This window comes from Lontra canadensis, unplaced genomic scaffold (genome assembly GCF_010015895.1).
Source record: "Lontra canadensis isolate GAN:19392208 unplaced genomic scaffold, GSC_riverotter_1.0 scaffold58, whole genome shotgun sequence".
In the NCBI taxonomy this organism is placed as follows: Eukaryota; Metazoa; Chordata; class Mammalia; order Carnivora; family Mustelidae; genus Lontra; species Lontra canadensis.
In genome coordinates, this window is record NW_022631052.1 from 6,224,222 (window position 1) to 6,246,703 (window position 22,482).

A 22,482-nucleotide genomic window follows, 5' to 3' on the forward strand; every position below is an offset into this window, starting at 1 on the left:
GGCGGTGCTTCTGATTGGTCAGGCCTCAGGAGGTGGGGCGAACTGAGCGGAACAAGAAATTGAATGGTGAAAAGGAAAGTCAGTCAGGTGCCGAGTCCCTCCTTCAGTGATTGGCGGGTAACCTAGCAACGCAGGCACAGCGGAGAGAACTACGCTGAGAAACCTGGGACCCTCGGGACAGGTGAGTTGACCAGGTGGGGAAGGGCGGGGAATGAGCGGGAGATATGGAATGGCGTCCAGCCCGCTATCCTTTGGCTGCCCGAGGAATCAGCAGCCCTCACCGCGATCCCGTCCCTGCTTCAGAACAGTGCTCTCCAGCCCCTGCCTCAGTCCAGACCTCCCTCTCCACAGCCTGCCGGGACTCCTGGACACCTTCTCTGTCCCTGCCTCTACTCTGCCCCTCTGCTTACCACTTAGCATCCCCGCTTCTTCGTCCTTAAAGCGTGGATGAAACTAGTCAAGTGGAGTCACATCCTGGTTGGGTGATTTCAAGTCAATCATAGGTGATGGGGATATAAGTTCCCTTCCATTCCACCGAACGGCCATTCATTCCAAAGTGGGCATGCAACAAAAGGCATCTTGCTCGAATGAGTGTTCAGATTAGGTCATTTTGATCGTACCAATTATTGTCTTTTGTGCTAGCAACTTTAGAACCTAACTCCCATTCTTGGCCTTAAAATGTGATTTCATTGTACATTCAAAAGTTTTGTTGTAAGGATGAAATGGGGTGACGGAAAGCTTGGCATGGGAGCTGAGCTCAGTAAATACTAGCAATGTTTTGTTTTGGTTTTTTTTCTTCCTAAAGCACATTTGTCCTTGACTCTTCCTGCTTAAAATGGATCGGGAAAGTCTTCTCATTCCATACCTTAAATATTCATATATGCAACAAGTGTTCGCTGAATGGCTACTACCAGGTGCTGGGGTAAAGCGATCCACAACAACAACCACAACCAAACCCTCATTTTCCCACTCAGGGAGCTTGTCTAATGTGGGAGATTGTCATTAATCTAGTAAAATATAGATACATGTATAATTATACCTGCGGAGATTCATTTCCAGAATGATGCAGCAGGAAGGTCAACAAATCCTTTCCCCAAAAAGCAACTCGAGTCCATCAGTGGATAAATGGATAAACAAAATGTGGTCTGCACACAACGGAATTAGATTCAGCCTTTAAAAGGAATGAAATTCTGATAAGTGCTACAAAAATGGACCACAAAGACATAATGCTAGGTGAATGGGAGCCAATCACAAAAGGGCAAATAGGCAGGATTCCACTTAACATAAGATATCTAGAATAGCCAAATTCATGGGGACAGAAAGTAGAATAGTGAAACGAAATGACAATATGCATTATAATATGGATGACCATCAGGAATACTAGGCTAGTGGTGCCTGCGTGGCTCAGTGGGTTAAAGCCTCTGCCTTTGGCTCAGGTCATGATCTCAGGGTCCTGGTATCGAGCCCATCATCGGGCTCTATGCTCAGCAGGGAGCCTGCTTCCTCCTCTCTCTCTGCCTGCCTCTCTGCCTACTTGTGATCTCTCTCCCTGTCAAATAAATAAATAAAATCTTTAAAAAGAAAGAAAGAAAGAAAGAAAGAAAGAAAGAAAGAAAGGAAGGAAGGAAGAAAGAAAAGAAATACTAGGCTAAATCAGGGTTTCTCAACCCTGGCACCTTTTGGGTTGGATAATTCTTTGTTGTGGGGGGGTGTGCTATTCAGAGCAGAATGTTTACCGTTACCCCAGCCTCTACCCACTACCTACCAGTAACAGCCCCTCCCCGTTGTGACAACCAAATACATCTCCAAATTATTGTCAAATGTCTCTTGTGGCCAGAGTCACCCCTGCTTAAAAAGTCCTGTGCTAAGCACAAAGTCAGATGCAAAAAATTACATACGATATGATTCCATTTATATGATTTTATTTATATGATATATCCAGAAAAATTAAAGGTGGGAATGGAAATTGTTTGCCAATTAGCTCACAGGAATTTGGGGGAGTGACGGAAATTTTGTGGTCATGGGTCATAACTTAGAGCGTTTACCAAAAAAGTCCTGAGTTGTACACTTACAATGGGAAAATTTTATGGTATGTAAATTATACTCCAATAGAGCTGTAAAAAAAAAAAAAAGAAAAGAAAAATTACACCCTTGATCACTACCATGCACAAAAGGTGGAGAGGGTTTCCAGAGATTATGGTACACTTTCTTTTCCAGTCTGGGGAGATGCTGCCATTGAGCTGAGTCAGAGATTGAGAATTAGCTAATCCAGGCTTGGCAATTGATTTCTGGCAAAAGGAACATGGTGGGTGACGATCCTGGTGCTTTGAACACTTCAGAGACCAGTACAGCTGCAGCACAGAGAGTGAGAGCAGAGGTCAAGTAGGCTGAAGTCAACAAGAAGGAATGTCATCAAAAGAGTGAAAGAGCTTCATCCTTCTCACTCTCTGTGTCCCCTACCCCCACCATGGCTTTAGTCACCATCTGTGCAGTGACAGTTGTCCCATTTCTGGGTCTTTCTGGGTCTTTCTTGAAATCTACTCCAGATACCCAACCACTCCTGCACATCTCCTAAATGTCCCACTTCGGTGGCTGCTAGTCTATCCATACATAGTGCCTTGGTGTGAATTAGGAAGAGGTTCTCCTTCCCGGCCCACACGGCCCCACAGTTTTCAAGGCTTGGCACATAGATAGCAATAAACACCCCAACTCCTCAACCCCTGCTTGTCTTAAACACCAAAACAATCCATCCAGACACCCAAGCCAGCACACTAGACATCATCCCTCATTTCCTTCTCCCCCATCCCCTATGTCCAGTCCTTCCTCTCATCCCACTGATTCTGTCATCTCAATGTTTCTGGAGCCACTGCTTTGTCTCTCCTGGAGGCCACCCCCATCTGTTCCCCGTTCACTGCGACAGCCTTCCAAACCTGATCTTCTTGTCATGTTGCACCTGCCAGCCCTCCTACCACAATTTCCCAGGCTGTAGGTCTGGTCTTCTCGGTCACTCCCTGTTGAAAACTCCCCCCACGCCCCTCCTGAGCTTTTGATCCCTCCTCTTGAGCAATGAGGAAAGCTGTCGGGGCCAGATTTGTTAGTTTGTTTGTTTGTTTGTTTGTTTGTTTGTGAGAAAGAGAGTATGAGCAGGAGGAGCAGAAGGAGAGGGAGAAAGAATCTCAAGCAGACTCCAGGACAATCACTGAGCCCAAAGCAGAGCTTGATCTCCCAACCCTGAGATCACAGCCTCAAGAGTAAAACCAAAACCAAGAGTCGGATGCTTAACCGACTGAACCACCCAGGAGCCCCGTGGCTGGATTTCCTAACCAATCAAATCAGGATGACTTCCTTATTCCCTGAGCCCCCTGTAAAGTGGTCAAGAGGAAGTGAGAATAGAATCAGAACCAGATAGCCAGGCCAGGCCAGGACAAAAGGCAAAGTAGTGACAATGGCCGGAAAGGCAAGCACGAGAAGGGGTGAGGTCTGAGGTCACTGTTCATGCCTCACCTCAATATACACAAGCAGTTCGTAGAAGGCAAGAATCTACCCCACCATTCCCTTTCCCAGACTCCACCCTCCACCCAGAAAGCCCCAAACAGCCTTAGATTGGAAGCAGTGATAACAGAGGTGACAAAGTTCCAGCATCAACCTCCCTGCTTCCAGGCCCGACAGGCTGCCCAGGGCATCCCAGACAGAACTCTGCCCCAGCCCTGAGCAAGGCATCCCTCAGGAACATTCTAGGCATACGTGGTCAGACATGAATGCCATGGCTTTAGCTTAGATTTTCACTCCGTTTATGGTGAAAAATTCAATGAAAGGGGAGTCTTCTCTGCTTAAGGGCCAAATTCACCCCCACACTTTTTCCCCGGGACACAAGCACTCAGGGCAATGAGGCACCACCTGATTTATGCCTCCACATATAATAATTATTACTCCCCTTTGAAGAGGGCTTTTAACTAGCAAAAGGGATTTCCCATCTAGTAAATCAACCCTCCTCCACCCAGCTACATTTTGATGTGGCTAGGACAGGTGTTGTATCCCCCAGACACCAGAGAGATAAGGGGCTTGCCCAGACTTATTCCAAGAGCCCCAGCGGGGAGAGTCATGCCCCTGGGTCTCCTAACACCCAGCTTGTGAACCTGATCTTGACTCTGTAACTGATGGCCCGCTTCAGACGGCACAGAGCTCAGCTTGTCAGATAGAGCTGAGCTAGCCAGGCACAAGCCTTCCTTTGAACCTGGATAGAGCACTGGACTTAGGGTGGGGAAGGCAGGAGTTTTATAGAAGAGCAAGGCCACTATGGTCCAAACCAGTGACTCTCCACCAGGGACATCCCCCGACCCTCCATCCCCACCCCACAGGAACATTTGCCCATCTCTGGGGACATTTGGTCTCCAACCGATCAGAAGGGGTGTTGGGAGAAATGCGCTACTGCCATCGAATGGGTAGAAGCCAGGGATGCTCCTAGGGCCCCCACGACAAAGAATCATGTGACCTAACATGTCAGAAGTGTGGAGCTTGAGAAACCCTATCCTGACTGATTTTTTTCTTTTTCTCCCTTTTTTTTTTTTAAGTTTTATTTATTTAAGTTATCTCTAACCCAACATGGGGCTCAAACTCAAAAGCCTGACAAGAGTTGCGTCCCCCTCCTACTGAGCTGGCGAGGACCCCCTGGACTGATATTTTCATACAAGGCAAAATATGTGCGCGCGCATGTGCGCGCGCGCACCCACACGCACCCACACACCTACCTTTCCCTTCAGGCCCCAGTTCGTGCAACTGAAAGCAAATGTGATTGCAAATCAAGATCATTTGAAACACAGAGCATCGGGGAGAAATATCTTTTTGACCTTAGCTTTCAAATCATAGCCCCAGTTTATACTCTATGACCAATCAAATGCCTTTAACATGGGGGCTTTCAAACACAGACTGGTTTTGTGTTTTTTTTTTTAACAGCAAACCAGACAAAGAAATACATTTTCTTTCTCGACCCAGCACACGTGTGTTTAGTTACACCTGACTCCTTACTACATGCAATGCACTCTAATATTTTCTATTGTATTTCATTTATTTTGAACTCCAGTCCCAACAGGCAAATTGATTTCACCATTCACTAAAGGGTCACGGTCCTTGGTTTAAAAAAAGACATTTCTTCAACGTAATCAAGCAGTCAGGAAAAGCCAGTGTTTTGCATTTGATAAGATGATGATTTAAATATTTTTCTTAAGTGGGGGAAGTTTATTTTAGAAGAGGGTAAATGCACCACCAGGAAATTCTTCCTTCGGTCTCAAACAACCACAGGGATACTACCCACAGTTGGATATAACCAGACATAAACACTCCTAAAGCTACATTGTAAGCAAAGGAGGAATTAAAAATCATGGTGACTTAATTTGTAAGGAGGAGGAGGAGGCCGGAAAAGAGACACTAAAGGGGCTCCAGGCCTCCTCCATCACCAGCAGAAAAAATGAAAATAATGTACGAAGCAGTCAAATTAAAAATAAATAGTTAAAAAAGAGTCAAAGTGGTTCCATTTTGGCTCTTTATAAACCCTTCTGCACAAAAAGAACACACATATATATTGAGGAAAAATACATCTTCTATTTTAAAAAGTAAATTTTCATATGTTAATACTAAATTATATTATTGTTGATGTTATAACAAGTCAAAAAGGTTAAACATTACTGAGCCAGGATTTTTTTTAAAAGGTTTTATTTACTTATTTATTTGACAGACAGAGATTACAAGTAGGCAGAGAGGCAAGCAGAGAGAGGAGGAAACAGGCTCCCTGCTGAGCAGAAAGCGGGAGGTGGGGCTCTATCCCAGAACCCTGAGATCATAACTTGAGACAAAGGCCAAGGTTTTACCCACTGAGCCACCCAGGCGCCCCTGAGCCAGGATTTTATTTCATATGACAGTTCTCTTGAGCATGGGCTCCATCCCTGTCCCCATTTTACAGATAAGGAAGCCAAATCTTAGAGAGGTTGATTGACTTGCCTAAAGCCACACAGCAAAGATTAAATTTCACATTTGCCTGCCACGAGAAGCCACAAACTTAATCACGCTGCAGTAGGCTTGTGTTTTTCTTTTCTGCTTCAGAGATGAGGAGATGAAGGCCCAGAAGGTCAAGTGAATTTGCCCAGGGCTATAGCTATGGCCAGTGTCCGGCAGAGAGTGTTCATTAGAACCAGGAGCACATTCCCTCCCAGGCTCTGTCACTATTCAGTGTCCTCTATCTCCAAAGCACAGGGTCACACTGGAGCCCACAGCCGTGGAGTCATCACCACAGATGAGATCCCTTCTCTGAATACCTCTAGCGTTCAATGCTACAGCTCCCACCTGGGAATCTTTTGCAAACCAAATATCATCCACAAAACACAGGTTCTCAAATAGGACAAGAGATGATTGGGTAATAGATCAAAAGTGGCAATAGGGGGAAAAAAAAAACAACAAATTATGAAAGAGAAAAACAAATTAGATTTAAATCTTTTTGTTTAAAAATTCCAAGCCCTGAGTACAGAGATGGGAAACAATCATAGGCCAAATCTTGGCCCATAGTTTTCATTATTAAAACATGACACTATTTTCTGGTTCTAATCCAGGACATAATGTATTTTGTGAAATAACATTATCCTATTAGACCAACATCTCCATGTGAGGAAATGGGTCTATTGTTAGAGCTGGATTTGCTATCTCTTCATTTATTCAACAGCGATTTGCTGATGCCATCCTGGTTTTGGGTAACAGTCACCATCATGGGTTTTCTACCCTTTTCCACCCCTCACTCTCTCCACTCTAGACTTAGAAACCTCCGATAAAGCATACAGAGTTCTGAAGAAAGCTGTTGCATGGTTCCCAGACCAGTGGGATCTTCGAGGCTCAAAGGAAAAATCCTCCTACTTCAAAGGCAAAACCTCTGCCTATAACCCAGCAGGTAGGTGGTCAAGTCAGAGCTAAGTGACCAGGAATCCCTTAGCCATCAAAGACTTCCTTGAGTCCTAAGCAGGACCTCAGGGGGTGAAGCAGGGAGTGTTAGATTGGTTAGTGTTAGTGATAGGACTATCACTAGTGGGTGGGTGGAAATTGTATATCTCAGACAAAGTACATGAAACAGTTATGCAAATTGTAGAACCCATGACATGGTGTTATTCAATCTTGCAATCATGCCAGAATTACAAATTTTCCACTAGGGTAGAAAATAAAAACAAAGACCATGAACTCCGTCTCTTTTGAAAACTTCTCTTTGTCATCTCGACCTCCAGCCATAGTTCCCACCCTAACCCACTCTTTCTTAGCTCTTTCACAGCTAAACTTCAAGCAGCCTTTGTTTATCTAGTCGTGGGAAGTACCAAGACTGGGGCTAGGAAGGCAAAAAACAAAAACAAAAACCTCCATCGAAGCTAAGAATCACTGAGGAAATAGTTAGTTTTCTAGGAATCCAGTACTATGAACTTGACTAGGAATCCATGTACTATGAGGGCTGGTATCAGAGAGGAATGTGTTTGGTTCACTTTTCAACAATACCTGGTTTAGGAAGAGAGAAACACACATGGCACTCATGATATTTACACTGATTCCTGGTGAGAAGCCTGTGCCGAAGACCCCTTTCAGGTCTCTTTGAATTCTAATTATGCCAGTGAGAAAGTCTCAGTTTGGTGTTAATAGGTCCTTTGTATATTAGCCTTACATCCTGCAACTTTGCTGTAATTATGTAATTCCAGAAGTGTGTATATTGATTCTTTGGGATTTTCTATATAAACAATCATGTCATCTGTGAATAAAGATAGTTTTATCTCTCCCTTCCTAATCTGTATTACATTTTACTTCCTTTTCTTGTCTTGTTGCATGAGCTAGGACTTCCAATATGATGTTGAACAGGAAGGAAAGAGGGTACATTCTTGTCTTGTTCCTGATCTTAGGGAATAAACTTCTAGTTTCTCACAATTAAGGATGATCCTAGCTGTAGGGTTTTTGTAGATGTTCTTTATCAAGTTGAGGTAATTCTACTCTCTCATTCCCTGAGAAGTTTGTTTTTGTTGTTGTTGTTTTTTTTAAGTCATGAACAGTGTTGGAGTTTGTGAAATGCTTCTTTGCATCCGTTGATATGATATGACTTTTCTTTTTGTTGATGTGATGGATTACACTAATTGATTTTTGCATGTTGAACCAGCCTTGCAGACATGGAAGAAATCCCACTTGGTCATGGGATGTAATTCTTTTTACACCTTGTTGGATTCAATTTGTGAATATTATGTCAAGGAATTTTGCATCCATGTTTGTGAGAAATGTTGGTCTGTAGCTTTCCTTTCTTGTAGTGTATTTGCCTATTTTGGTGTTAGAGTAATGTTAGGAAATATTCCTTATGCCTCTATTTTCTGGAAGAAATGTTAAAAAATTGGTATAATTTCTTCCTCAAATGTCCGGTAGAATTCACCAGTGAAATCTTCTAGACCTGGTATTTTCTGTTTGGGGAAGTTATTAATTATTGATCAATTTCTTTAATATATAAAGACCCATTGAGATTATCTATTTCTCCTGAGAGTTTCGGTAGATTCTATCTTCAAAGGATTGGTCTATTTCATCCAAGTTATCAAATTTATGGCCATAGAGTCGTTCATTATATTCCTTTATTATCATTTTAACATCCATGGGCTCAATAGTGATGGCCCCTCTTTCCTTCTTGACATTAGCCATTTATCTCTTCTTCCTTTTTGTTAGTATGTCTATAACATCTCTCTACCACTTACTCATCTTGCTTTTCAACAATAGCGACCTGGGCTCACACTCATCATCCCTGGGCAATAGCATCCGGCCTAGAGTAAAACATCAGGCTGTAGACATTATTACCTTCTATATAAGGAAAATGATATAGATTTTTCCGGTTATAATGGAGATACTTTTTAACAAAAAGTCCTTAAGAATGAACATATACTTCAGGAAAAAAAAAGAGTTGATAATAGAATAGCTTGGTCTATAGACTTGGCAGAAATCCCAAAAGTGGCATGCTAGTAAAAGAGATTTGGACAACCCTGAATTAGACCTAACGCTTATGAAGGCTTCTTTCCTGACCCGGAACCCATGTTCTGCCTCATACATGGCAGCCTCATGGTGCCCAACGATCCCTGTGTTGTGATAAGTTATGAGGTGTGTCTCGGTAATTAGTTTGTAATAGTCTCCAAAGTACGTAAATGATTGGCTCAAAAACATAAAAGTCAATGAGAGATGATTCAAGGCTCTCCCTAAAATAATTCAGCTACTCACTCACTTGCATTCTGATAAGCTCTCTTGAGCTAGGTGAGAGGGATGGGGTGACAGCTCTCTTGTTGCAAACTGTGTCTAATCCCGGGTCTACCCAACAGAAGCATGACACCAGCAGGAACACTACCGGTGGAGGTATGCATATATATAAAATGAGAATTCATATTTGTGGTTGCTAAGTACATTGAATGCCATAGGAACTGAATCCTAAACACGTCTGTCCTCTGGGTCTCTGCTTGACAGAATTTATTGAAACTGGACCAGCAAAGAATCACTGTGCCTGGTCCACTATAGAAGCTGATCCAAAAATGGTGAGACCAGACAGAACATCAGTTTATAAGGGGCAGGCCCCCGAGAAAGTCTGCCTGGGCCGAGACCCCATCTCAGCCCCTTAGGAGCTATAAACTCATGAATGCATCTAACCTCCCCTGGCGCCCTTTCGTTGTCTATAAAAAGAGCTAATGGAAACACCCACCTTATAAGGTTGCCATAAGGAGTGAAGGAGTTAATTCCCGCAAAGCATTTAAAACAGTATTTGGTATGCAGTTCTCAAGAGTTAGCTAATATTAAAATGGCATTCTTTAAAATGAGATTTCCACTCCCCCAAAATAAAATGAAATAAAATGAGATGTTCCCCCCCCAAACACTCACACACTCTGGTTTTGTTTAACCCCCTCTGACTTTTCCACGGACCATTGTCGAATTTGTGCGATATTTTTGAGGGTTGGGTTTTCTTCTTCTTCTCCCAAGGGAAAAAAAATATAATTTCACTCAAACTTTTTTTTTTTTTTTCAAAATGTTCTGAGAGTGAAAGTAATAAAATATCCAACAAGCCCATTTGAATAAAGACGAGGTATAATTTGCATGATAAAGATATATTTCCATTTATAAAGTTCATCAGCAGAATTAATGACAAATAAAGGGAAGATCCAATTAAGGTTCCCCATCCATTAACAATCTTGCTTCACTCTCAGGGCAGGGATTTTAAAAGGGGAGGCTTAAGTTGGAAATGATTTAAATATTAAGGTTGGTGGCATTAAAAAGGACATGAAACGATCATATTAGGATTCAAGGAAAAGAGATTCTCCGGTGATTTTTGTCATCAGAGTCAGATGCATTTCCCCGATCCCCGTTCCACCGGCTTTTTCGTGTTCACCCAAATGAGCTGTCAAAAACTGATGGGCGTCATCATAATCAAAGAAAACAAGTTTGCCCTTTAAAGCAAAAGAGGTAATTTGGCTGAAAGCAAATTGGAAACATTTTATATAACGTTGCATTTCCAGCCGCAATCTCTGAAGAATTCAGGCGTTTTGATTTATGCCTGAGAGCTTTGGGGGACAATGGGGAGAAGTGCGTTCGTGAAACACTTTGTTCAAGTTCATCCTGCGGTCACGGGGCGAAGATCCTTCGTCCTCGCTGAGAGGAGCTGAGGAAGCTCCCGGCTGCCCCCAAATGTGATCTTCGGGAAAAGCCTTAAGAGAATTCACGAGATTGACTTGGGAGCAGAAAGTGGGTGGGAAACGAAGAGATGCAAGATAATGGCCCCCCTCAACTCGTTGTCAGCTTCCAGAGGCTTCTGGCTTTGGGACCCATTTTGCCTGGCCAAGGAACCAAGAAGCATCCTTAGCATCTGATCTGACCTCCGTTCTTCCTGGCTCATAGTCACTTGAGATGTTCCTCTGATTCCCACTCCTCTCTGCCCTGACTCTGGTTAGAGAACTGAACATCTCTTGTGGCTTTGGATATCAGACTTTGCCCCTTGCATTTATGTCTCCATCCCCAAGGCCTCCCTGGAGCCCCCAGGATCTGGATCGTTCATTGTCAGATGCCTGGAGTGTTCCCAGCTAGGGTTCTTTGATTGCAAGGCACAGACACTGTGGCTAAGGCCACATGGTGAAGGAAAGCTGAATAAGGGGTCCCAGAAAGGACACAGCCAAGGAGGTTTCTGGGAGTCTCGGTGCAGGATCCTTAGGAACCCCCCACTTGGCATGACCCAGCTCCCACTGTCTCCCATCCACGTGTGATTCTTCAGGGTTACCAGCCTTCACGGCTTGGCCGTCCCACCAGGACTGCATACAGTGGGAGAGATGGAAAACCGGGGCGCTATCACCTGACAGAGAGGACGTGGGTCTCGGGAGGCAGAGACACTCTTGTCCACGGTCTACACCAGTGACAGGCACGAGAACTAAATGACTTTAAAACCAAGCTCTTTGTCCTCCCTTCCTAACCTCTGTCCCCAATTTTCCTAGTTTCTCAAGGGCCCCATCTTTTCTCCCAGGCCCCCGAATGCAAACGGTCTCACCCATCAAGTCCAGATGACTCCTTCTTCAAAAGACTTCTTGCCTCCCCAGAGTGTGACAGTAAGAATGGCACATACCTGTCCTTGCCAGCCCCACACCTGTCCCCAACACGAGGCTGAGGTGTTTTTTTCAGGGCTGGGTATGCAGCAGTGATCAAAATAGATGAACCCCCTACCTTCATTGGAGCTTACTTTTTAGGGGAGGGGAAAGGCAGACAATAAACAAACCAGCCCATTTAGAAACATCAGATGGTGATACTTAACTGGGAAAAAGGTAAAGGATAAGGGGATAAAGGCAGGGAGAAGGTGAGGTTTTATATTTTAGGAAGAAAATCAGGAAAGCACTCACTACTACCCTGAGTGTTGAGTAGAGAAGGAAGTGAGTGAGGGAACAAGCTTTATAGCTATTTAGAGGAATGTTCCAGACCTGGGGCTGAGGGGCTGGGCATAGTGGTGTGCAGACAGCAAGCACAAAGGCCCTGTCAGAGGTTGGAGCACATTTGACATGTTCAAGGAGTAGCAAAAGTGTCAGTATGAGGACAGAAGAGTGAGTGGTCATAGATGATGGAAGGCCTTCCTGGGGACTGTAAGGACTTTGGCTTTTATCCTGAGTGAGATGGGGAGCTGCTGGAGTGGAGGGAAGGGGTGCTGATTTGTAGTATTTGTCAATTTCCTTTGTATAATACTTCCACCATGGCTGACTTCAAGCTACCCATGGCTTCACAACCAGCTCACAAATACCTTAAATTTTAACAATCAGCTCCGGGGAGCTGGATTTGGAGCAGAGGAGTGGAAGGATCTGACATTTTAAAAGTCTCCCTCTGGCTGCGATGCTGAGACAAGACAGGGGCAGGGGGGCAGAAGCAGAGTGACTGGTGAAGAGGTTATCACAGTCATCTGGGTAAGAGAAGATGGACCCTTGGAAGGTCCAGTGGCTCAATGACATCAGGGACAGCATTCCTGTAATTCTCTTAACCTTTCCTTCTCATTCACAAAGTGGCTGCCGTTGCTCCAGCATTAAAGCCCAAGTTCAGGGAATGGAGATAAAACCAACAATGCCTTTCTTTTGCACTGGGAAGGAATAAAGTCTCCCAGAAGCCCCTAGGAAACTTCTCGATTTTATTGGCTCTAACTGTGTCTATAGCCACTCTTAACTGAAAATGAGGTTGAGAAGTTGAGCATTGAATATTTCCAGCCACTCCAGTATACACAAGCTAGAGGGAAGGAGATTGGAATGGGGATGATGCCTGCAAAAAAGGAGTGTGGCCTTATAAGAACCTACTACAAGAATTTGACCCCGTCTGGAAGTCCAGGGATGGCTTCTGTGAGGAAGGGACACCTGAACTGAGCTCTGAGTACAAAGAATTAACTTAGTAAGGAGGAGAGGGAGAAGAGTATCTCAAGAAAAAAAAGCTGCATATGCAAAGGCCCTGAGGTAGAAGGTTTATAAATATCCCAACTTAACCTACCTGCCTTTTCCCTATATATAACCAACCCTTTCCCTGTAAATCATCCATTATGACCCATCTTTCTCCAAGATCTGACTTCATCCTGTTACTTGTTTCCTGAAATCAAAATGGATCCCAATTTCCTACAGGGTCAACTCCAAAGTCCCCCCTCTGCTGTTGAAGGCTGGTCATGACCTCAGCCTATTTTGTGACTACAACTTTATGGGTCTCTGATTCCTGCCATACATTTTTCTGAGCATCTTTAATTTTAAATAAATCTTTTATGTTGTGATAATTGTAGATTAAGGGATGCCGAGGTGGCTCAGTTAGTTAAGCATCTTCCTTCTGCTCAGGTCATGATCCCAGGTCCTAGGATCAAGTCCCACACCAGGCTCCTTGCTCAGCAGAGAAGCCTGCTTCTGCCTCTGCTCTGTTCTCCCTGCTTGTGCTGACTCTCTTCCTCTCTCTCTCTCTCTTTGGCAAATAAATAAATAAAACCTCAAAAAAACCCTGTAGATTAAAGTCACGAAGATAGTCCAGGATTCCCAAAGCCCTTCATTCAGCTCCCCCAACATTAACATCTTAAATAACATCTTAAATAGCCTGTCAAAAGCAAGAAATTAGCATTGGTTCAATGCTGCTAACTACGCTATCAGCTTGGTTTGGATTTTATGTTGCCCTTCTAGGGTCCATTTTTCACCCCAGGATCCAATCCAGGATACAACATTGCATTTAGTGAAACAAGTTTTAAAAATTATATTTCAGGGCACCTGGGTGGCTCAGTGGGTTAAGCCACTGCCTTCGGCTCAGGTCATGATCTCAGGGTCCTGGGATCAAGCCCCACATCAGGCTCTCTGCTCAGCGGGGAGCCTGCTTCCCCCTCTCTCTCTGCCTGCCTCTCTGCCTCTCTGTCTGCTTGTGATCTTTCTCTGTCAAATAAATAAATAAAATCTTTAAGAAAAAATTGTGTTTCGAAGCCATTGTTCATCCCCACCCTGATGTTTGCAATCCACTCTTAAAAACCAGTGTGGAGGTGCTGCGCTGTTCCCAGTCCCTTTTGCTCTCGGCTTCCTTGTTTGCTCTGTCCCTGTGCTGCTCTGTCTCAGGCCGCTGGCACCTGCAGCTGTAGTGCCCATGATCCCTTGTCATCTGGTTTCCCGGCTGGTTTGGCCAATAGGAGGCACTGGCATTGGCTTGGAGGGCGGGAGGAGGAAGAAACCTTGGTGTTTCTTCCTCTCTCTGCTTTGGGCTGCCTTGCCAGCAGTGGCCCCAGCTCCTTGGGGGCTATAGCTCCTCCTGGACAGGAAATGGCTGTGGTTCCAGCTTCCCCCAGGGGGCCCTTGTCCCCAAGCTCACCACCACCTCCTTCTGTGGTGGCCTCCTGCCATTGTCATTGGCTGGGTGGCTTTTCCCCTTCCCTGGTTAGCCTCACAACTCTTTCCATCACCCGTGTGACTCGTTTTCTGTATTTAGATACTTAAAAAAAAAAAAAAGTCCATTAGTGATGACTTTTATTCATTCATGTTAAGTCACCCGAAATGCTATCTGTTGCATTTAAATGCTCATTACTATAAATGGCTGAACAAATCCATTTCATCCTCCATAGTTAAGGATCTAATATCTTCCATAGTTAAGTCACTTCAACAGAATGGTGTTCCCTGCCTGACATCTCTCCACTCGGTCTCCCCACCCTTGCAGCCTGATGCCGTCACAAAGCTAGAAACTGCTTCCGGTGAGAGGTTCTGTGTCCTTGCTGTGGGGCACCCAGGACGAACTTCTGTGTCAACTGCCTGTGGCTGCCGCAGCCACACCAGCAGCCTAGCTCCACTAACCGCCCACTCCTTCCTTCGCAGGGTCGCTGGAGATAATAACAGCGGGAGACCCGTGCAGCCTAGCAACATCTCGATCTCCCGGGGCACACAGAGGCAAGGCGACGGCTCAGAAAATGGCTCTAGATATCGTCGGTGTGGCCCCTCTCTACCAAGGCCCCGACATCAACAGAATGAGGCTGACGGCAGAGCCATCCCAGAAGCCAGCCTCCCTGCTAAAACCCTTGGTCCCCTCTAAGTCCAAACTCACCACCATTGAGACCAAGAGGATCATGTCCGTCCTGGATGAGACCATCCACAAGGTGGAGTTGGTGACCCTGCTGTCCTATGTGGGGGCCAATTACGAGACTCTGGAGAGGATGCTTGGGGGGGACATCATAAAGGCCGTGAGAGAGCACGAGGATCTCTGCCACAGCCTCCTGGACAGCGTCATTTACCTGCAGGATAAAGAAAGGCGATTGCAGGAGGAGGAAGAGTGTGAGGAGGAAGGGTGGTTCAGAGACCGCGTCTTCTCCATAGAGAGGCAGAAATCCCACCTCCTGCCCTTGATGCACCAGATCAAAGAATCCACCAAGGACATCCTGAGACTCTTACTCAATAACCCACAGGCTGCGAGCCTCGCACAGACGTATACCCTGAGCAGAAGCGTCGAAGCGCAAAATTTCATTGATTGCCTGATGGAACTGCGGGGTTTCCTGTTCGAGAAGCTACTCACTAGTCCCGTGGAAGCTAGAGACAAAAGTCAATTCATACAGGACATCGACAGACGGAACAAGAGGAACCAAGAAATCATCAACACTCTTGAAGATGAGTTGGCAGCAATCACGCAAAACAGGGAAGCAGAGGTATGGCTCCGTGGTATTGTGAGGTTATGGAAGGAGCTGCACAGAGGATCCAGACCTTTGGGCAGCTGGGTTTTTTCCCTCAGTGATTGAAACACCTGCTATCATTCATTCACTTGACAAATGTCAGTGCGAGCACTTGCCAAGTACCAGGTCTTATACCTAAGTCCACATGGCCCCTGCCTCATGCAGTTCCTGGGAGGTGGGTCTTAAAGACCTGATTTAATTACAGTTTTGAGAAGTACAATGCAGGGTAAGCATAGAGCGCTAGAAGATGGTGTTACAAGAGAACTGAGCTTAGACCTAAAGGGTCAGAGATGTCGACGCCAACCCAGGAAGAATGAAAGGGAGCGTAGCAGGCAAGAGAGGTAGGCAGGAACCTGCCGGGCCAGCAGCAGGCAAACTTTTCCTACAAAGGGCTGGATAAGTAAATACTTTGGCTCTTGCCAGGAGATCACATTGTGCCTTTGAGGCCTGATCAAAGAATGTGATCTCTGTCCTGAGGACAAGGGCCAGATGGGACAGGTGGAAGCTTAGAAGACTTTTTTAAGAAGGGAAATGATAACATGATCCCTGCCTAATAACCACTTGGGACACATAACTATGTATTATGTTTTATGTACATTTTCTCACTAAAGCCTTACAAAGTCCCTGTGAGGTGGTGTCTAAGAACAGGTTTGGCTGCCGAAACAGAGACCCCAAATCACATGGTTTAGTCAAGATAAAAATGTGTTTTTCTCTAGTGAATGAGCTGGAGCAGACACGGAAACTCTGCCTCATGAAATTGTCAGGGGTTCACACTCCTTCCGTCTGGCCTTTCTGCTGTGCCCCACACAGGACTTCTAACTGTGGACCCAGAAGCCCCACCCCCATCATGTCACATGTCACTGGTCCAGCCAGCAGGTGGGAGAAAGGGGAGGAGGGCCCTCCAATCCTTGCCAGTTAGGGATACAACCTGGAAGTAGCATGGCACAGTTCTTACCCACACCCAGTGGCTAGCAATGCTGGGAAAGCTGGACCGTCCCTGGGGGCGCATTCTGCTCCACAGTCTTTCCAGGGAGATTGGGTCCCGAGGGCAGCCCACCAGTGCTACTGTGCACACTTGCCCCTTCATCGCCCATGATGCATGGAGCTCGAGGCCCTCGGAACCTCGTGCCGCCCTCCCTCCCCCACGTGCTGGCTCAGGCTGTTCCCCCGCCTTATGTTCTCACTGATTTTGCCCTTTAAGGCATTCATTGGTGTTTGTTGATAAATGTTTATGTGATTCTTTGATGATTTGGTATGGGTCTGACATCCCCACAAAAGGACAAGGACCTTATCTCTTTTGGCCCACTGTCATGTCCCTAGTGAGCCTGGCACAAAAGAAGGGCATGGAAACAATTTTCTTTCTTCTTCTTTTTTTTTTTTTTTAAGACTTTGTTTATTTATTTAAGAGAGAGATTGAGAGCAGAGCAGACTCCCTGCTGAGCAGGAGCCTGATGTGGGGCTCAATCCCAGGACCCCGGGATCATGACCCGAACCAAAGGCAAACGTTTCACTGGCTGAGGCACCCAGGCACCCTGGAAACTATTTTCTGAGTGGAAAGATGACAGGCTCTTGGGTGCTCAGTCAGGGGACATCACTCACAGGTTAAAGGGTGCCAGAGAGGGACAGAGAGGGGACCCCGAGTGGTTTTATTGGTCCTGTTCAAGTGGTAGAAACAGCTCAGTCATCCAAGTTCGACAGGTCTGGGGTCAAATTTCATTTTTCCAGGTGGGCAAATTTTATCGTGTCCCTTGCATCTCAGTGTAAAATAAGGGAGTGACACCAATCAGGAAAAGCTCTGACTGCTGATAATACCGCCTGCTCTAGAACCCACCACCTAGAGCCAGAAGCCTTGTGCGCAGGCTAGGCTTGCCCCAAAGGCCCCTCCTGCCTCGGGGCTCCCTGCAGGCAGGAAGCGAGCTCAGAACCCCGGCGGCCCAGCCCAAGGCTGCTGACTTGAGCCTGCCACACCACTGATGTGCTCTGAGGGAGACTCTGGGGCTTGGGACCAGCCTGTGGAGCTTATTTGCAAAACGGCCCCATCCTCAACCCCCGTTCCTGTTTTCGAGCCAACTGAGGGCAGGGGACAAGTCAGGCCCTTGGGCTTCAGCAGGTGGCAATACCCACAGTATGTGTATCTCCTACTTTCCTGAATGACACCAAGTGTCTCTTCCGACTGAGCACTCCCGGTTCTGTGCCCCAGGCAGGAGCTCTGTGGCTGGCCCCGACCTGCCTGGCAGCCTCTCTCCAGCTCACCTGTGCCCATCACTCCTGCCAGGAAGTGGGGGGGGGGCGGGCAAGAACATGGGCCCTGAACCAGACAGACCTGGCCTCGAGTCCCTGCTCAGCTGTAAGCCCCAGACAGATGACCCGACCCCCTTCCTTGTCTGTAAGCAGGCTGTCTCTATCCCGCCGGGGCGTGAGGGGTAGGAATCTGTGGGGTAGTAAGGCAGGTGGCCTGTTCCGCCGGCCAGAAGCAGGAGGCCATGCTGGTTCTCCTGGGATTGCTGGGCATATGGGAGGGAGTAATGGAGCCTCTGGTCTTCCTGGCCCAGGTGGAGAAAGAGAACTTTGTAATCCAAGAACTGAAAAACCACCTGCACCAGGTGCTCAGGCTCTCGGAGAACAGCCTCCTTCGCACCAAGCAGGAGGCCGAGAAGCAGCAGAAGGCTGACTTCCGGGCCTCGCAGGCCAGGGTGGCCAAGATCCAGCAGGAGTTACTGACCCTGAGGTCCCAATACCACAACCTGGTGGCGGAAAACCGGGAGGCAGAGCAGGCGCTGCGGAAGGTGAAGGTGCCCGGGGACAGCAGGGGGCGGGGGTGTGTGACAAGGGAGACGGAGGGGGGCAGGGCACGAGGAGAGGCAGAGGGAGGGCAGGGCAAGGCAGGGCTGCTCCAGGCACCCAAGGAACAGCTCCCTTGAGGAGGAGGGCAGGGGAGCAGGGGAAGCCCAGGACTGAGCCAGCGTCCCCTGGGAGTGGGAATGGGAGGATGCTGCACACAGGCCCTGGGGACTGGGACAGGGAGACTGGTCTGTCCAGCAGCAAGCCGGCTGTGTGGCCTTGGGAAAGTTCTTTAACTACTCTGAGCCCCACCCGCCAGGGGTGATAATACCCATCTTGAGCAAAGGACATGAAGGAGCTTAGACACCTCGGACAAATTTTGTAAGCCCCTCTAGCCTCAGTTTTGCCTTATTTATGTATTTATTTGTTTGTTTGTTATTTATGTTCAGTTAGCCACCATACAGTACATCATTAGTTTTTGATGCGGTGTTCAATGATTCATTAGTTGCATATAACACCCAGTGCTCATGACAACACGTGCCCTCCCTAATACCATCACACAGCTCCCCCATCGCCCCACACCCCTCCCCTCTTAAACCCTCAGTTTGTTTCCTGGGGTTTGGAAAACAGTTTGGAGGTTCCTCAAAAAGTTAAAAATAGAGCTACCCTACGACCCAGCAATCACACTATGGGGTATTTACCCCGAAGATACAGATGTAGTGAAAAGAAGGGGCACGTGCACCCCAATGTTCATAGCAGCAATGCCCACAATAGCCAAACTGTGGAAGGAGCCCAGATGTCCCTCAACAGACAAAGGAATAAAGAAGATGTGGTTTATATATACAGTGGAACATTACTCAGCCAATCAGAAGGATGAATGCCCACCATTTGCACGGACATGGGTGAAACTAGAGGCGATTATGCTGAATGAAATAAGTCAGTTTCACCATCTTGAAAGCAAAAGTGATCAGTTTAGGCTAACGGGTTGTTAGGAGGATGGAATGAGATTCAACAGTAAGTGTTCGGTTAATGTCATCTCTTCTTTTGTCTCTCCATCATCTCCCCTGAACCCCAGCGCACGCACACCCAGCTTGCTTCCCCTCTCCGTTACACTAGGATCTAAACTCCTTTCCCTGCTGACACTTCCTTCCACAGCTTCTCACTCTGACCTCCCTGGGACCCCGCTCCTCCTCAGTCACTCCATTCAGGCCACACTGGCTCTAAGTCTATTCTTAAAACCACAAGCCTGTTCTTACCTCAGTGCCTTTGCCCTTGCTACTGCCTTGCCTAGAATGTTCTGGAGCCTGACCTCCGGCTTCCAGTTCTAGGCCTTACCGCTGGTTAGCGCTGTGACCTTGGGCAAGTGAGTCAGCACACCTGATCCCCAGTTTTGTCATCTGAGCAATGGAGGAGAAACTACCATGTTGAGTAGATTCAGTGGGTAAGGCATTAGCCCTGGTGAAGAGCAAGCTTGGAGCAATTTATTATTCATATCAATCCATCAAACACTGACTCATTGTGTTTTTTTAGAAGAAATATAAAGTGGAGACGGAAATCGAGAACTGGATCCAGAAGTACGATATGGAGATGGGTGAGAAGCAGGTACTTGTGCTGCCATCAGTTTCTCAAGTGCATTGCCCATGTTCCTGTAGGAACAGTGCATTGTCTGTACCAAGCTCTGGGCCTCCCCAGGCAGTCTTCCCTGCCCCTTTGCTTAGGCCTGAGATTTGTCTGGCCTGGGGCAGCAAGGCGAGAGATGGAAAAGAAAGAGCCAGAAGCTGCATGCTACCAAGTGCTTGTCACTAGGCCCAACGATCTTGGCTCCATCTAGTGTCCGCATCCCATACTCTCTGTCCCTTCCACGCTCAGCTTCTGCCAGCAGCCTCGCAGCTGGGGCTCCTTCCCGGCCGACTCAGGCATGAGCCTGCCTCCCCTACTTCGCTCGGTCACCCAGCAAGTTTCCGCCGTGGGCCTGAGATGTGCCACATGTTGGGATAGTGCAGGGAAGATGGTCCCCATTATTGCTTGGAGGCTCTACTCTAGTGCCACTTATCAGCAGGATGACCTGAAGCAAGAGGCTTGACCTTTCCGAGCCTAATCTGCCCGGGATCACCAGAGACAGTAGAACCATGCTGGGACCAGGATGGCGAAGCAGTGAGGCACCATTGTCACACTTGCTTGTACCTAGCACGGGATCTGGAAGTGCTTAGGGAATGGTGGCCTGGAAAACAGGGTGCCCTTAAACCCATCACGCCCCTCCCCACAGCTTTGTGCTAACATTGGGGCCCATGGGCCCAGCTTCAGGGCCAGGAAGGTTTGGCAAGCATTGGAGATGACATCAGTCTCTGAGTGGTCCCAAGTCAGGAGAAGGGCAAGTCAGGGTCTTGCTCTCTCTGATCACAAGTGCTCCAGGGAGGAGGAAGCTCAGAGGCTGTGCTCTTATTTCTCTGGTCCCCGTGAGGGCGTTGGGTTCCTTGTTGGCAGAGACCGAGTGTACTCAGCTCTTTGCTTCTGGCAGATGCTTGGTAAGTGTGAGTGGAAGGGAGTGAGGATAGATGTAAATTGCAGGAGGCAATGGTTGGACATAAGGAAGAACTGTGGGGCTCAGTCACCTGCAAAATTTCCACTCTGGGTATCTTTGTGAGAAACACAGCTTTAGTAGGAGTAGCTTTAAAAAAAAAAAAAAAGATTTATTTCTCGAGAAAGAGCGGGAACATGAGTGAGGGGAGGAGCAGAGGGAGAGGGGGAGAGAGAATCCCAAGCAGACTCCCCACTGAGTGCAGAGCCTGATGCGGGACTCGACCTCATGACCCTGAGATCATGACCTGAGCTGAAATCAAGTCAGATGCTTAACCAATCGAGCCATCCTCGTGCCCCAGAGCTTGCATTTTTATGTCCCCACTGTGTGCCTGGCACCATATCGGTATATGGTGTCCACCCCATCTTTTAATCCTGCAGAAAGCTCCCACCCACTTCTTGGGTTTGGAGTTGTCCCCATGTTGCAGGGGACAAATGAAGCCCCAACATGGCCTAGCCAGGCCGGAATGTGAGAGCCAGTCTGCAACCCCCCCACACCAGCTGTGTTCTTCCTTTTCTCCAGAGATGATTTCAGCCAGGTCCTCCCGCCCCCCTGCGTGGGGATGGACCCCACCACCTCTCCTGGTCTCATCTGGGCCTTGGATGCAGGAAGGCTTAGTGCAGGTGGCGCTGTTGGGGCAGAAGCCCCTTCCGGATGGGCGGGGATACCTGCGGGGGAGGGTGGCAGGTAGCACCCTATGCTTGGTGACCCCCACCCCCTGACCCTCATCCTAGGAAGAGTACGAGGAGCTTGACGTCATCCACAAGGAGGAGAAGGTCCAGCTGGAGGAGCTGAAGCAGAAGCACAATGTACTCGTGGAGGAGTTCTCCCAGATCCGGGCCGAGCAGGAGGTCAGTGCCAAGAAGAGAATCGAGGCCGAGCAGGAGATGCTGCGCATGGTGCGGGCCGCCACGCTCATCCAGGCTTTGTGGAAGGGCTACCTGGTCCGCTCCATGCTCAAGTCCAGGAGGAAGAAGCGAAGCAAGAGCAAAGGGAGGGTCAAGAAGGGCAAGGGCAAGGGCAAGGAGAAGGGCAAGGGCAAGGGCAAGAAATGAGTCTCCCCTTGGGGCCCCCGCTCCTGGCCTGTGCCACCGGGCTGCTCACTTCCCGGAGAGCAGGCCAGGAGGCCACAAGGAGGGGGGAAGCTTCCCATTCCTGCTTGAACGGTTTTCCAAAGTTAAAAGCCATTTTAAACCACATCCTCTATAAATAAACCTCACTTTGCCAGGGCTGTTGGCTGTGTGTGTGTCCATTCGTGTTGATGCCCTTCCCATGGGGAAAGCAGAGGCCAGAATATCAGCACCGAGCTATTCCTTCCCTTAGCCTCAGTGGGAAGCCAGACCCTGGGCTGCAGCCTTTCTGGCCCAACTCTGGGCCATGGCTGCAATGGACGTACCAGCCACCAGGGCAGTGGGCTGTGGTC

General features: G+C 47.5%; 1 protein-coding gene across 1 annotated transcript; it reads left to right on the top strand.

Moving 5' to 3' along the window:
• The first annotated feature begins 89 nt into the window (after positions 1-89).
• On the top strand, positions 90-22,114 carry IQCD (IQ motif containing D). The gene is made up of 6 exons (XM_032876223.1): positions 90-181; positions 6,797-6,931; positions 14,856-15,676; positions 18,253-18,486; positions 20,012-20,083; positions 21,794-22,114. Exons 3-6 carry the CDS (start codon positions 14,948-14,950, stop codon positions 22,112-22,114), a joined length of 1,356 nt encoding a protein of 451 aa, XP_032732114.1. The 5' UTR covers positions 90-181; positions 6,797-6,931; positions 14,856-14,947.
• Positions 22,115-22,482: the final 368 nt, after the last annotated feature.